General features: G+C 54.7%; 1 protein-coding gene across 1 annotated transcript in view; it reads left to right on the top strand.

Annotated features, from left to right (window-relative positions):
* COL22A1 (collagen type XXII alpha 1 chain) overlaps positions 1 to 15360 on the top strand; it is a 247474-nt gene that overhangs the window by 53332 nt on the left and 178782 nt on the right. Inside the window, exons 5-9 of the mRNA XM_027583883.2 lie at positions 3237 to 3348; positions 5133 to 5256; positions 10050 to 10325; positions 13589 to 13669; positions 14756 to 14872. Coding sequence (XP_027439684.1) covers positions 3237 to 3348; positions 5133 to 5256; positions 10050 to 10325; positions 13589 to 13669; positions 14756 to 14872 — 710 coding nt within the window. The remainder of the gene's footprint in view (positions 1 to 3236; positions 3349 to 5132; positions 5257 to 10049; positions 10326 to 13588; positions 13670 to 14755; positions 14873 to 15360) is intronic.

The following is a 15360-nucleotide window of genomic DNA, read 5'->3' as shown; positions in this document are numbered from 1 at the left end:
GACCCGGGACAGACTGTCTGCCTGGAACAGAATCTGAGCCCAAACAGGCTCTACACACCTTACCACTTGGTGTCCATTCCGTGGAACCTCCAGGACCTTCTCGGCCAGTATCCCCATTCCTAGCTCCCACCCCCCACTGCTGGGAACTTCCCAGCACTGCCAGGCCATGTCCAGGGACAGGGCCCCAGCATGTATGGCAGCCCTGTGGATCTTCAGAAGGTCTCACCTGGGGCCTGGTCAGTTCTACCAGCTGCCCCTAGCTGGGCCCGCTGGGCTCTCTGAGGTGTTGAGCCAGAGCTGCAGGGGCACCTGATGCTTTCTGTCCCCAGGTGATGCTCAAACCACAGGACCCAGTCCCTGCTCAAGGGGGCTGTGGCCAGGCCAACAGCAGTGCCGAGGGGGAGTTGAAAGGAGAGGGCTTCTCTCCTTGTTCTATAGCAGGTGTCTCCCCATATCTTGTGCCCCCGACCTGCTACCTGGGGGGAGGGGCTCCCTGAGACCCCTCCCTGAGTGAGGAGGTGGCTGCTTCTTGCCACATACCTGGTCCTCTACTACCAAGTGATAGCGGTGGGGCTCTGGGGGTGTGGCGGAGCTATGGCCAGGGTATGAGCCTCCCGTGACGGGATTTCACAGAGGATGTGGGTCAAGGAGGTCCCTTTGTGGTCCCCAGCAAGGGCTGGTGGGAGGGATGGAGCAGCTGCCCAGGGCCGTCTTCCCTGCACGTGCTCTCTCAGCTCACCTCACTGGACTGTCCCGACAGCCTCACAAGGGATTATTCCTTCTACCTTCCCAGTAAAGGAAGCAGACTCAAGAAATCAGACGTCTTCTTCAAAGTCACTCAGTGTCTTTGTCCTTTGGCCAGTATAACAGAAATTCCATGGACTGAGTGGCTTATAAGCAACAGGAATTTATCTCTTATGGTCTGGGGGCTGGGAAGTCCAAGACCAAGGCACCTGCAGATTCCGTGTCTGGTGAGGGCCTGCTTTCTGGTTTGTTGATGTCCTTCTTCTTACTGTCTTCAGATGGCAGAAGGGCAAGGGAGGTCTTGGGGTCTCTTTTATAAGAGCAGTGGTACCATCCATAAGGGCCCTACCCTCATGACCTAAATGGGACTTGACCTGTAAGTATTTGGCCTTCTAGGTCCTGGGTGCTCTCTCTTTTACACAGTCTTTCTAGGGTAAAAGGCATGCACCAGCCTGAAGTTGGCTGGAAGAATAGTTGCATGAGTTTGTGCAATGGGCCGGGCCTGGTTCTGCGGACGGGATGGGGTGGCGTGCTCAGCTCCCTGAGCATGTCAGCCAAGGGACGTGGCCTTGCTCAGCCTGTGCCCTGCTCAGGCCTGCTGACCCCTCCATGGCCCATACAACATGGTTGATGTCGGGGGGGATGTGGAGCGCCCGCCCCTTGGAGGAAACCCCCATCTCTGGAGGGGCTGGATCATTCGCCCTAGGGCACGTGAGGAAGCTTGAAGGTGTACGTTTTTCACCCATGAGGAAGATTTGGGTTCATGTTTTCTATCTTAAGGACTAAACGTCATTTAATATTATATCATGAATTTCATTAATTAGCCAGGGTGTGAAATGCTATTTAAAATGACATAATGGCAACTCTTAGTCATTTTCCAGAATGGAATGAGCGAAGCATGGTGAGGGGCTGGAAACTCCAAAAAGTCACTCAGAGCTCCAGCCTGGCAGAGCCTCCCTGTGCGTGCAACCCTCCTGGACTGTGGCAGGCTCTGCTCTGGGCCGGGCACAGCCTCTGTTCGCATGTAGTCCCAGGCCTGCTTTGTTGTGCCTCACTGCCTGCAATTGCCCCTTATCTTCCTGCTGTATGTTTGCTTATTTCTGGTCCCCCACGAGGGCACCAGTTCCCCAGAACCGGGATTTCGTCTCTCCTCCTGCTTGAAGTGCTGTGCTCACACACGCTTGGCTCGGAGCAGGCTCTCAAAAACATGCATCAAATGAATAAAGGGCATCTGTGGGCAAAACTTAGTGGTAGAAGAGGCTGTAATCATTATAATGGGAAAATAATCAATATGAAAACTATTCAGTGGGTTTCTGTATGTTACATGCTATATGAAGAGCTTTGTATCCTATCATTCAAGGTTTACCACAATCCTACGAGGTATATACTGAAACAACCCCCTTTTTACAGATGAAGAGACTGGCGCTCAGAGATGTTAGGCCACCTGCGTAAGGTCACACTGCAAAGACCTTGTGGTCAGGAGCACAGCCTAGGCCCGTCCATTCTCCCACTCAAACCCTCAGTCAGTGCTAAACCTTTTCTGTCCCTGCTATTTCTTATACGGGGCTTGGAGTAGCAGAGAGACTCTCTAGAATGTGTTGAATGAATAAATGACCTTTTAAAGCAAAATTTAGTGGGATGTCTTCATCATCATAACGTGAGCCCTGCCAGCTCAACTCTTCCCTGCATGACAGTGCCTTAGAAAGTTAGAGATCCCAAGAATCTTCCCAAAGTCTCATGGGTTAGGCGTCGCCAGGGCCAAGAGGCGTGTGAGCCCTGGGGATGCAGAAACGAGTGAGCCCCCATGCGTGCCCTCTGGTGGTTTCCCTCAAACCTGCCTGAGCTTTCTCATCGCCTGGGGGGACACAGTTTGGGCCAGTACATCACACTTGTCAGCCTCGGGTTGAGCGCCGTGCTTGGGTTCCCCTGAGAACTGGGTGTCCCGGCCTGTGGGACTCAAGTCCCGGCCGTTTTGTAGGGATGTGGATTGGGATGCGCTGGTGGGCGTGGTAGAGCAGGAGTGACAACCAACCGGCCAGATCACCGCCCTCCCCTTACGATCAAATGGTCAGTGCCGAGGATCCCACAGGTTACGTAGCTGGCCCAGCGTCTCACGTGCATGTGCCTGAGCTGATCACCCCCTCGCCCCACCAGCACCCCGAGCGCAAAGGTCATGACTTTCCCATCACAGACTTTGCCAGTGCACATGAGGTCCTCCTTTAGAGCCAAAACAAACCAGAACCAAGGACCTGCCAATGAATGCAATATCATTCAGGCTTTTTCTCTCTGACCTTTCACTCTTTAAAAGCATGAAACTTAAAAGCTGCCAACCTATAATCCAAGCAAAGTTCACGTGAATTTCAGGACTGTGGCCACAGGAGGGCAAGCCCTCAATGGCCGCTCTGCCTGCAGAGCAAGCCAAGTGTTCCCGTGGGGGCTTCTGGAACACCGGGGCAGCTCCCGACACTCACCCCAGCTCTTCTCTCTGACAGGTTTCGACCTGATGGATCTGTTCAGCGTGAAGGAGATCCTGGGGAGGAGAGAGAACGGGGTGCAGAGCTCCTATGTCCGGATGGGATCCTTCCCTGTGGTGCAGAGGACGGAGTGAGTCTTCCCTTCTCTTCCCAGACCTGCCCTGGACGCCTGGCAGAGGGCTGGAGGGAGGCCGGGCAGAGACCCCTGGAGAGCACGGTCAGCTACGGAGGCTGCTCTGCGCAGGGGTTCTGTAGTAGAGGATCTGGGCTCGGGGTACACCGAGTCCTTCTGAGAAGGGATTTCTATACGGTTCCAACTTGGTTTTGATGGCAAAACACTGGGAACAAAATCAATCCCAACAGAGCTCTGACATTTCAAGGAAGAATAGTATCCTTGTAGTTTTTCATGCTTTCATATGTATGCACGAATACACAGACAGGTGTAATTTTAATGTATAGGTTAATTTTGTTCAGAATGGGAAGGGATGTCACTTTCAATATTAACTTTTTTTCTCATATGTGTAATGTCTAACGGGCATTTTACACGCCTGGTCTAATGTATTTCTCACTACAGTAAAGTGAGGTGAACGTGGTACTCGTCTCATCATTTACCCAGTGTGACATTTGAGACTCGGAACGGGACAATAATGCGTCCACCATCTCGCACGCAGTCTGTAGGAGGCAGAGGTTGGCCCCAAACTCAGGTCTTCCAGCCCCACACCCTTGGTGTTTCCCACTGTGATCTTGTTATCTGTGTGGAGAGCCTGGTGCGGGGTGGCGGGGGGGGCCGTCTCCGTCCAGTGGGGGCAGTGACCGAGGGCGTCCCTCAGTCTTGTGAGGGCCCAGCACCGAGGGATGGACGCTGCTCCTAGTGCCTGCAGGTGAGCTGGGTGATAGGTCAGTTCGGAGAATGACTTTGAACAACGGGGCCCACACCGAGCTTGGATTTGGAGCCGAGAATCACAAAATGAGGGCCAGTCTTAGCTCACAGGTTCTACAGCCAAACCAAGGGTCCCAGAGGGTGTGCGAGTCGGGAACCAGGAACCCAGACGCCTCCTCACTTCCCTTCCCAGCTTTCTGGCCAGACTGGCTTCCACCCCCTCCCAGGGAGAGATCAGTGCTGTACATTCCTCAGGCAGGTCCCTGCCCCCAGAGCAGGACGTGGCCCCACCGTGGCCAGGTGCCTCGGGGTGAGGGTGTCGATGGTTAAGAGGAGAGCTCTGGAGACGGGGCCCCCTCTCTGTGCGGATCTCTGTCCAGACACTTAGCAGCCAGATTGTGTCATGTTAACCCTCAGACCCTGGCTGCCCTTGGCTACCCTGTGAGGATGCCAATACCTTCTTTGTGACTCCTGGGAGGAATAGCTTTCATTCTGAGTGTGCAGGGGAAAGGCAGGTACAGAACAATCTGGGCAGGGGGCCACACTGGGCAGGGATGCAGGGCTCTGCTCTGTGAAGATGGGAGGACGTCCTGGGGCGCAGGGCAGGGGACCAAGCAGGATGAGACAGAGAGGCTGGGCCCCGCTGAGAAGGAGCCAGTGGGGAGAGGTAAAGACAGGTACCCTCAGCAGCACTTGACCCGGAAAGGGAGGGGGGATGGGTGGCAACTTAGCATCTGCCATCGATTTTTGTCAGTGGGGGATGGTGGAGACACAGAAGCGTACACACTCTGTGGGGGTGGACTTGAAGCCCAAGGCAGGGGGGCACGGAAGGGGCCACAGCACGGGGCTGCGGTGGATCATACTGAGACCCCAGCCAAAGGAGAGGGCAGTAAAGGCAGGAGAGAAGGTGGATTTGAGAGACGCCTGGGAAGTAAAATTGGCAGGACTTAGTGACCCACGGGGCGCCTAGGCTTCCCTTGCAGCCCCTGCTCTTCTTGCTAAGCCCACTGTCTTCCATCTCCGTCCCCCTCCAGGGATGTGTTCCCGGAAGGTTTGCCTGATGAGTACGCTTTCGTCACCACCTTCCGCTTCCGGAAGACGTCTCGGAAAGAAGACTGGTATATCTGGCAGGTCATCGACCAGTATGGGATCCCACAGGTAAGAGTAGAGCACTATGTCTCAGGGGCCAGAAGCTTTCTGTGTCCTCGTGGGGCCGGCGGCACCTGCCGTGTTTTCTCCATGGCCCTCCGTCCCGGGCCCAGGAGATCAAGAGTCTGGTGTGTGAAGCCCCAGGGATGCTGCCGGTCCTGTGAGAGATGCAGCTTCTTCCCCCGAGGGTAGTCCAGTGCCTGGCGCTCTGGCGAGCCGGAGACCAACTTCCTTCCTGCCCCAGGGATGCTTGGCCTACCCAGGAGGTGGCGGCCAGCTCTGTCGTCCGGCAGCCTGTGCTCTGTTTGCGGTGTGACTGGCACAGCTTGGTGATGTAGCAGAAGAGACTTGCTCAGGGTCAGCAGACCTGGGTTCCCATCGTGTGCCTACTCCTTTCTTGGTGCAGCCCTGAGACATGTGAGGTTAGCGTTCTGTGAGTCTTGACGTTCCTAGCTGTCGCACGGAAACAGCAGAGCTGCTGTGAACGGTTGGGGACGGTGGGGTGAACCGTGTCTCCAAAGCATCTGGAAAGTGCCTCACACGTGATATGGTCTTGTTACACCTGACGTCCTTTGTTCTTACCCTGAGGGAAGCTCTGAGGCCCTGTCTGTGGCCCCTCGGGTGTGTTTTGGCTTTGTGTCCCTGCAAGGGTAGAGCGGTCCCTCAGCGGCACGCAGCCCAGTGAGGAAAGAGGGTCTCAGATCAGAGTCATCAGCCCCACACGTTGGTTGGAGTTGCAAGCAGCACTGCGTTTGTGCCCTGCCAGGTCCCCGTCCCGGGTTCTCAGGGTTGAGGGGGTCTTCCTGTCTTTGTCATTATCCCGCTCTCCTCTGGAAGACATGACTCACCTTGGGCTGAGGGATCCAGACTCTGTTTTCACTGGAGCCGAAATGAAAATGTGCTCAAGCAATTGGGCCGCGGGGACCACACGCGTAGGCTGCAGCCGGGGAATGGCACCCTCCACGCAGCGAGCCGTACGCCCTGGTGAGAGCTGGACTCGGACGCCGCACAGGCTCATCCACACGGCCCCACTCTCCGTAGGGGCGAGGGATGGGCACCTCACACATCAGAGCGCATCCTGTCCGCTTCCCAGCCTGTTGCCATCTTGCAGGGGGCGGGGGGTGAGTGCAGGAGGTGAGGCCTCTGCCTGCACTGTCACGAGTGAGAGAAAGGAAAAGAGGGATTTGAACACGGGGCGTCGGGCTCCGAGTCTGTCTGTTACCCACCATGCTCAGCTGGCTCCTGTCTCCCGCCGTTAGTCCTGTTGAATGATTTTTCCATAGCACCCCTGGTCTGACTGAGATGCAGTCTGACTGCTGAGTGCCCTGATTTCCTGAGTGTGGGAGGCTGGATGGGACAGACAAGGTTCTTCTCCAAAGGTCGTTTTCCTGGGGGGCACGCAAGCCATCCACCTCCATCCACAGGCACGCGGGTCTTGCTTCTCCAGTTTCCCAGGGGCTGGTGCAGTGGGACTGGGCGCCAGCCATGCATTCTTGCGGGCGAGCCCCCACCCCCTCGTCTGGGTTCTCTCCCCTCATGGCATTTGCAGAGCTGTGTGGGCTAGCCGTCTGCCATGTCTGTGCCCTTCCCTCCTCCTGCCGGAACAAGCCGTGGGCTGGGACACGACAGAGCCAGGCAGAGACAACCCGCCTAGGGGGATGTGAGGCTCCTTTTCAGAGGCACCTGGCAGTTCGATTTCATTGAGCAAAAGCCTTGGTGGAGTGCTCTTCCCTGGCCCTCTGATGGTGGCCACTTCCATGCCCCGGGGAAAGTACTGGCTAGACGTAGGGAAAATGGAGAAAGGCCTGCCGGAAGTGATGTGTGTTCACAGCCTCCCCACGCATTCTGTCAGACCTACCGACCTAGATCTTCATATTCATCACCACATTGAGTATTTACAACCACACTCAAAAGTTGGCCTTCTCCCCATTTGTCATTCACTCATTCCAGATACCATGAAGGGACAAGAAGGAGGCAGGTTCGGCTGGAGCAGAGCGTGGGGGCTGCTTATCAGAGATGAGGCTCGAGAGGTGGTGGTGGTGGGGGGGGGTTGGTGTAGGGCCTTCTGCTGGAGACCAGGCTCTGGGAGGCAGGCTGGTCCAGAAACAAGAGGACTAATTCAGACACTATTGTAGTAATAGAAGCAAGAGATGATACTGACCCAGACTGGCAATAATAGTTAAACTGGGTAGAAATGATCAGATTCTGGATGTCTTTTGAAACTAGAACCAACAGGATTTGCTGATGGATCTGAGCCATGAGGCGCCTTCCTGAGGTCCCCAGCCAGCACCAGTAGACAAAGGACTCAGGCCTGCCGGGCGCTGTCCCTCGCTCTGTGTCCTGCTAGAAAAATGTTCATCTGAAGGGAAAGCTACATGTGCTCATGAAGCTCCCTCAGTGGTTTGGGGACACCGGGCTCAAACGGGAAACAGAAGACCATGTTTAATAATAGAAGTATTTGGGTGTGTGTATTAGAAGTGTACGAGGTTATTGGCCAGGGGCTCATAGTTTTCTCTGTTTACCCACACCACAGCCTATCAGCAGGCAGTGCAAGTAAAATCAGATCCTAGCCCCACCCCTCTTGTACTGAGGTCACGGGGACCCAGAAAGAGAAATCAGAACGCCTGGGTTGTGTTACTAACACTGTGGCTGATTCCCAGCAGTGCATGGGTGCCTTCCTTGAACTGAGGGCTCTCATTCATTCACTCATTCATTCATTCAGTGCCTTTCTGGAGTTGGCACCATGTGCTGGGTGTGGTCCTCACCCTGGAAGAGAGGAACTAGGGAGATGAAGTGCCCACTTGCAGGGACGGGGCAGGGCAGGCAAGAAATGGGTGAAGAAAAGAAATGAACTCTGACCAGGCACATGAGAAAAAGTAAATGAAATGAGCCTGGGGATGTGAGAGCAAGTGAGTGGGCTAGGGTGCAGTCATATGTGCATGCCAGAGAAGACTTGCCCTGTGGGGATGCTTTTGGATTTATTTCCTTATTTTGTTATAGCTAATACTTGGAACAGCACCCAGCATCTAATAAATACTGTGTCAGTGTTTTATATATATGCTAATTCATTTAATCCTCATAATGACTCTGTGATGTAGGTGCTGTCATTGGTGCCCTTTTATAAATAGGGAAATAGTACAGAGAGGTTAAATGACACACAGCTCAAAAGAGACTTGCCAGTTTGAGTGTAGACAGACAGTAGACAGCCTCAGTTTTTTTTTTTATTATGTTATGTTAATCACAATACATTACATCATTAGTTTTTGATGTAGTGTTCCATGATTCATTGCATGTAACACCCAGTGCTCCACGCAGAACGTGCCCTCCTTAATACCCATCACCAGGCTAACCCATCCCCCACCCCCCTCCCCTCCTGAACTCTCAGTTTGTTTCTCAGAGTCCATCATCTCTCATGGTTCGTCTCCCCCTCCAATTTCCCCCCTTCATTCTTCCCGTCCTGCTATCTTCTTCTTTTTTTTTTCTGAGACAGCCACAGTTTTGAAGAGTGTTTTAAGAAAGTGGCCAGAGTTAAGGTTGCTGATAAGGTTAAGCGTCAGGGTTAAGGAACCCAGCAAAGGATATTGAGGTATCTTGGGATAAGCGACAACAAGAAGCTACTGACGCCTGAGGCCTGGGTGGCTGGGACAGGAGGTGGTTGGTGGCTACTGGAGACCATGAGTTCTGGATCCACGAAGGACAGAGAGTCCCCAAAGGGCCAGAGTGTGTGGGGGGACACAGCCACCAGAACCGCAGAGAAGCAGGGAGGGGCAGGGTGAATCAGCCCTAGGACCCTGTTCTCCTGCCTACGGTCTCCATTCCGTGGGCTTCCCATGGGCCATGCTGATGAGATGCCAAAGGACACAGGAGCCCAGGCAGAGCCTTTAAAGGTCAGACTCGAGGCAGGGAGCTGGGCAGGGAATAGAAGGTGTTTAGTGCGTACCGTGTAAGGGAGGTAGAAATGAGCACCTGGATGAGAAAGTGTCCAATCATTCTTTTTTTTTTTTTTTTTGATTTATTTATTTATTTGACAGAGAGAGACACAGCGAGAAAGGGAACACAAGCAGGGGGAGTGGGAGAGGGAGAAGCAGGCTTCCCGCCAAGTAGAGAGCCCGATGTGGGGCTCGATCCCAGGACCCTGGAACCATGACCCGAGCCAAAGGCAGACGCCTAACGACTGAGCCACCCAGGCGCCCCCAATCATTCTTTCATTCCAAGAAAAGCAAAAGTAAAAACTTTCTTCCAGGGTTGTGCAGGCATTTTGCAAAGGGCAGGGGGTCCTCCTGTGAACAAGACCCGTTAGTCCTTGCCGCCAAGGAGCTTTATCCTACTGGAGCTTCAGGGTCATCCTCACAGTTGGAGACAGCGTGGGCTGTGATGGGGTCTCAGCCTGGTCCCTGGCATCTGGTCAGATGTGGCCTGTTTTGCCAGGCCAGGATTTTCAATGACATGGAGACCAGTTGGGGTTTCTCGCTGGGCTTGAGACTCAAGCCCTTCTGCACCATTTGTCTTGCAGACTCACAAAAGCGCCCCTACTGCATAGTCCCCCAAGCATGGGGTTGTGTGTGGCCCCCGGATTAGTGTCTGAGCCCAATGAATCCATCTAGTGCAGGTGCTCAGAACAGCCTGCAGGGTAGTATTGTTAGCACCAAGGCTGAGGAGGGAACCGAGGCTTTATCCAAGGTTGACCAGCAGTGAGGGTCACGGCCAGGATGTGACTCCTGATTCCGCAACCCTCTCCCCTCTTGCACTCTCCCGACTTGGTCCCACGCAGCTCAGGGAGCCTGTGGTCCTTTGCTCTCCAGGTCTCCATCCGGCTGGACGGCGAGAACAAGGCAGTCGAGTATGATGCCGTGGGTGCCGTGAAGGATGCTGTCAGGGTGATCTTCCGAGGCCCCCGCGTCAGTGATCTCTTTGACCGGGACTGGCACAAGATCGCCCTGAGCATCCAGGCCCAGAACGTTTCCTTGTACGCCGACTGTGCGCTGGTACAGACGCTGCCCATTGAGGAGAGGGAGAACATCGACATCCAGGGGAAGACGGTGATCGGCAAGCGCCTGTATGACAGCGTGCCCATCGATGTGAGTACCCGGGGGGCCCTCTGCAGCCAAGGTCCTGGGGTCACTGGGGGCAGCCTCGGGAGTCAGGTATCCCCAAGTCCCCCTCACGGGTCTGGACCATTTATCAAGACATCGCCTTGAACTGCCTTAGGAGGGAGGACCCTGACTCAAAAACCGTACTGGAAGCCGGAGTCACCATCCCTCGTCCATGCAACTGGTCATTTATCACATATGTTGAGCACCTGCTGTGTGCCAGGCACTGTGCTCAGCAGTGGGGACGTAGATCTCCATACGTATTTGTAGGTAGAGAGGTAGAATTATAAAGTTTTCTGTACATTTAAATAGAGGCTTTTTTTTTCCCCTTCTCTGATTGTAGAAAGTTTGGCAAATATAGAAAGTATATGCAAAATAAAATAAAGTCTGCTTGTAAGGTCTACATTTACCGTGCGTCTGGAACCCTGGGTTTGTGTCCTGCCTGACTCTGAAATTTGATGGTCACATTGGGCCCTTAATTGGGTTCTTTTAACCCATTGCATGGAGTCTGGGGGCTTGGGTGGGTCCCTTTCTCTCCTCTTTTTGCCCACGGCTATAGCTGAGTGTCTACTTTGTACCCAATACTGGGAATCCCAGAACCTCTGATGTTTGTCAACAGAATACTGCTCCCACTTCCTGTTTCCTGCTGGGTTTCTAGAATTAAAAAAAAAAAAATCCTAGTGAAGTATGTGGCAGGAGAACCAGTGAATTCCTCAGCCTGTCATAAATCTTGCAAAAGCGTGGGATGGGGTACTTTTAACCACATGGCCCGGGGCCTTGGACATGGTGCAAGCACCGCAGCTCACCTGTAATCCTCCCTGGGACCCATAGATAGCTCTCTGCCTCACCTGGTCCTCACCTGGTCCTCACCAGGTCCTCACCCAGCTCTACGGGGGCTCAGCACCACCCCCACCTTACAGCATAGGAAAGCAAGGCTCAGGATCGGGGTCCCTTGACCAGCTGTCATGAGAGAGGAGCAGGGCCAGGACCTAAACCAGATTCTAAGCTCCCTGTACCCCCTAGCTGGCTACCCTGCTGTCACCAGGGAAGGGTCACCGAGCTGCAGATGGTAGACCCTGGAGGGAAGCCAGGCCAGGAAGACCACCCAGGTTTACAGGGGGCGTAGGCCTGAGCAGAGGTCTCTAGGTGGAGTGGGAGCCAGAGGAATGTCAGCAAGTGGACTCCCTGGTCGGTGGAGGGAGGAGGGGGAGAGGCGGGAGCCGGGTGGCAGGGAAAGGGGCCCCTTTGGCTCCCAGACCCTCTCACCCTCTCATCCTCTCACCCCACCTGGGAGCACCTCTGCCCGGCCTGGGCCATCTGTGCTCTGTCCCTGACCCTGCTCCTCTGCCTCATTCTTCCCCATCCCTGTCCCTGCAGCCTTGCCAAGCAGTCCAGCTGCTGAGTGTGTGCGCTCACTAATGCAGAACGCAGGACCCTGTCTTTAGAATGGGCCTTGTTCAAAAGCACGATTGTGCATTTTGTCATTTTCTCCTCTGTCTGTGGGCTAGTGTCTTACAGGAAATAGAACAGACAGATGAATGGAACAGTTAAGTGTTTGTAGCGAGCCAAGTCAGTGAGGCAGGGAGTCATACCCCTGGGGCACATCATACAGCCAGGAGGATGAGGCCAAGCAGCCGACCACCCGCCCGGCCAGCTCGCTGGGCCACTCCAAGTGCAACACAGGTCAGCCCGAGAAGGGTAGAGGGAGGTACAAGGCCATGGGCACTTAGCATCAGTGTTTAGTAAAATAAGCATCCCTCCTTCCGCTGGTGCAGCTCGAGTTCCCTTCAAAAAATGTGCGTGCACGTGTGCATCCATCCAACCATTAATTCTGTGCTCGGGGCCTTCGCCATGCACCACTAATGGTCCTGGTGTTGGGGCTCCCGTGGGAGACAAGAGGAAAGAGAGTCCTGCCTGCAGAGTTCATGTGCTAGTAGGGAAGCAGATTTTAAAAGTAAACTAGGAAACAAGGGTGTTCGTGGTCCGCGTGCTGCAGACGTGCAGGATCGCGTGCAGAGTGACCAGCGATGGGGCCGGCACTCACGTGGTGGTTATGGAGCCGGGACATGAGAGCAGCAAGTACAGTTTTGGGGGGTGACTAAGAGCTTGCTGGTTTTTCCGGGACTTTCCTAGAAGAGGAACCTTGCATGGAGAGGCATGGCTGTGGGACTCTGTGAGGTCAGAGGCCGTAGAATAGAAGTGAAGAGAAACACACCTGGAAAGGCAGCAGAGCCAGGTCCTGGAGGGCTCGACTGTCCTAGAGGAGGCCCGGGCTTTATCTGCAGACTGTGCGTGTGTGTGTGCATGTGTGTACTGCATGGGCATTGTGTATGCAGATGTGTGTACATGCATGTGTATATTGTGTGGGCCCGTGTGCACAGATGTGTATACATGTGCATATATGTGAGTGTGTATATTGTGTGGGCGTGTGTGTGTAGACTGCATACAAGTGCATATGCATGTGCGTATTGTGAGGGTGTGTGCACAGGTGTGTGTGTACATGCATGTGTGTATCGTGTGTGTCTGTGTGTGCAGGTGTGTGTACGTGTGCATGTGTATATTGTGCGGGCGTGTGGTAGATGCGTATGCGTACATAATGCGTATGCGCACATGCATATGTGCATGTACAGGTGTGTACATGCATATATGTGTGTATTGTATGGGTGTGTGCTCAGGTGTGTGTGTGTGCACATGTGCATGGATGTACATGTGTATATTGTGTGGGCATGTGTGCAGGTGTGTGTATGTGTGCATATGCGTGAGTGTGTGTGTTGGACACCAAAGCCCTTGTAAGTTACACTAAGGGACTGTGGTATTCAAGGCGGTGATAAAGGCACATTTTTACTTTACAAAGTTGATGTAAGCAACCATGTGGAGATGTCTGGAGGGTTGGAAGTGGGGTACTTTCTGAAGACTTTTGGGGCCTGTCGTGAGAGCATCCAGGAGGGGGCTCTAAGTAAGCACAGTGACAGTGCCTGGGGGCAGAGGTGTCCGGGGGAGGATTCGGAGGAGACTCAAGAGCCAGCTCCATCCGTGCCGGCTAGCCGGTAGCCTCCAGCCTCCTCACTCTTGGGTTGTCCCTTCTAGAAGGGGGTGTGTAAGCAGGAGATGTGGAGGCTCCCCTGAAGCTCAGCCCAGGGAGGGACCCCGAGGAGAAAGCGGGGCCCAACCCCTGCACAGGCCTACTGGAGGCGTGGAGGCTTCGGGCTGCCGAGTCCTCCAGACTTACTCTGACCTCATGTCCCTTCCAGTTCGACCTGCAGCGGATTGTGATTTATTGTGACTCCAGACACGCAGAATTGGAGACTTGCTGTGATATCCCCTTGGGCCCGGTGAGCAAACTCCTGCCTGCAGAGGTGGGGAGGAAAGGGGTCCTTGGCGTCCAGAGGGACGGGGATGTCCAGGTCCTAGGGCACTCAGGGGTCAGAGGGTGCCCACCCTCAGAATGTGGTCTGAGAGGAGTCCAGTGACCATCTGGGGCTAGGGCTCCATTCCCTGGGCCCCCAGGATGTGGCTTGGGGGCCAGGCAGGTCTCCCCGGGGGGCTGCCATGGTCCTGGTCTTAATTGACATCACCAGTCGCAGGCTGAGCGGTGCCCAGCTCTGGGGAGGAGAGGCCAAGGCTGGCAGCATGGCCCTGGGAGGGACGGACCATGCTCAGTGGATGGAGGCCTGGCACACTGGGTTGGTTGGCAGAGGGGAGGAGGCGGCTTGCAGGCAGGACTGGAAAGAGCGAGAAAACCCAGAGTTTTTCCCCTGATCCTGGACCTCTCTGCATCTGCCCCCTTTCAAGGCTCTCCCTCCCCAACTTCTTTAACAAACCCCAGTCCCGGGGCTGCTTGGAAGGTGGCCTTAGTGACAGAGCCCGATTCCCGGGGCAGAGGGGTGATGTCCACACATGGTGCTCAGTGGCCCTGTGCCCAAGACATGGTGGTGGAAACCCCCAACGCTGGGGGTTTGGAGTCAGATGGGCCTGACTGTGGACTGAGCAAAAGAGAGAAGGTCAGATGAGGGCCTGGACAACAGAGGGGAGGGAGGCGGGGAAGTGGTGATGGTAGGGAAACACATCGTTTCCAAGCACCTGTGGGTGTGAGACAGTGAGCTGTCCCATCTAATCCTCCTCACTGCATCACAATGGACCCACACTTGTCCCCATTCTGCAGAGGGTAACACTGAGGCTCAGAGGGGTTCATGGTTCCTGCAGCCGCTGAGAAGCGAGCGACGTGGCTGAGAGCTGGTTGGCCCAGGCCCTTCTGACTCCAAGGCCTCAGGAGCCCAGGACCTGCCGCTGGGCATGACCTGACCTCCCCTCCACTCAAGCTCAGGCTTCTTGGGTTCCTGGTCCCCTTGCCTGCTGGGGAGCTGTGCTGGGTGAAAAGCCAGGTTCTGACCTTCTGACTCACTGGGATTTCCTTCCAGTGCCAGGTGACCGTGCTGACGGAGCCTTCACCCCTGCCCCAGCAGCCTCCCACTTCTGGCAGTGAACAAATCGGGTTTTTGAAGACTGTCAACTGCTCCTGCCCGGCTGGAGAAAAGGTACCCCCAGCAGTCGACCCTCAGTCCCCAGACCAGAGCCCCCGAGCTGAGCAGAGGAAGTGGGGATTTCTCATCATGCACCAGGGTGGCCAGGGCAGGATGGCCCTGGGCTCTGGGGGACTTGCTGGACGGAGAGTCCTTCTTGTTCCTTGGCCTTCTTGTTTCTTGATGTTCCAGCTCGGAGGAGGGGAGCCCCCAGACCTGTTAATGTTTTCCTGGAGTTAACGTATCCCCGAGGTTTCCCTGACCCCTGCTGTTATCTCTCCACTCATCAAAACAGACCTGGTTTGCGAATAAGACTCCGAGGAGGTGACATACCAGTAGAGTTGTGCGTACCTAGTTTCTAATGTACAAACTAGTGTTTCTGCGAACACCACCAGCACCATCCACTAGCCTAGATTTAATGTCTCATTGAGTGCCCGAGGCCTTCATCTGTTCTGTTTTCCTATAGACCAGTGGCCTTTTTGATAAGTAAGAAGAAAGAAGTC

Source organism: Zalophus californianus, chromosome 4 (assembly GCF_009762305.2).
Source record: "Zalophus californianus isolate mZalCal1 chromosome 4, mZalCal1.pri.v2, whole genome shotgun sequence".
Taxonomy (NCBI): domain Eukaryota; kingdom Metazoa; phylum Chordata; class Mammalia; order Carnivora; family Otariidae; genus Zalophus; species Zalophus californianus.
The sequence above is the reverse complement of the archived record's forward strand: the minus strand, read 5'-3'. Positions and strand labels throughout refer to the sequence as shown.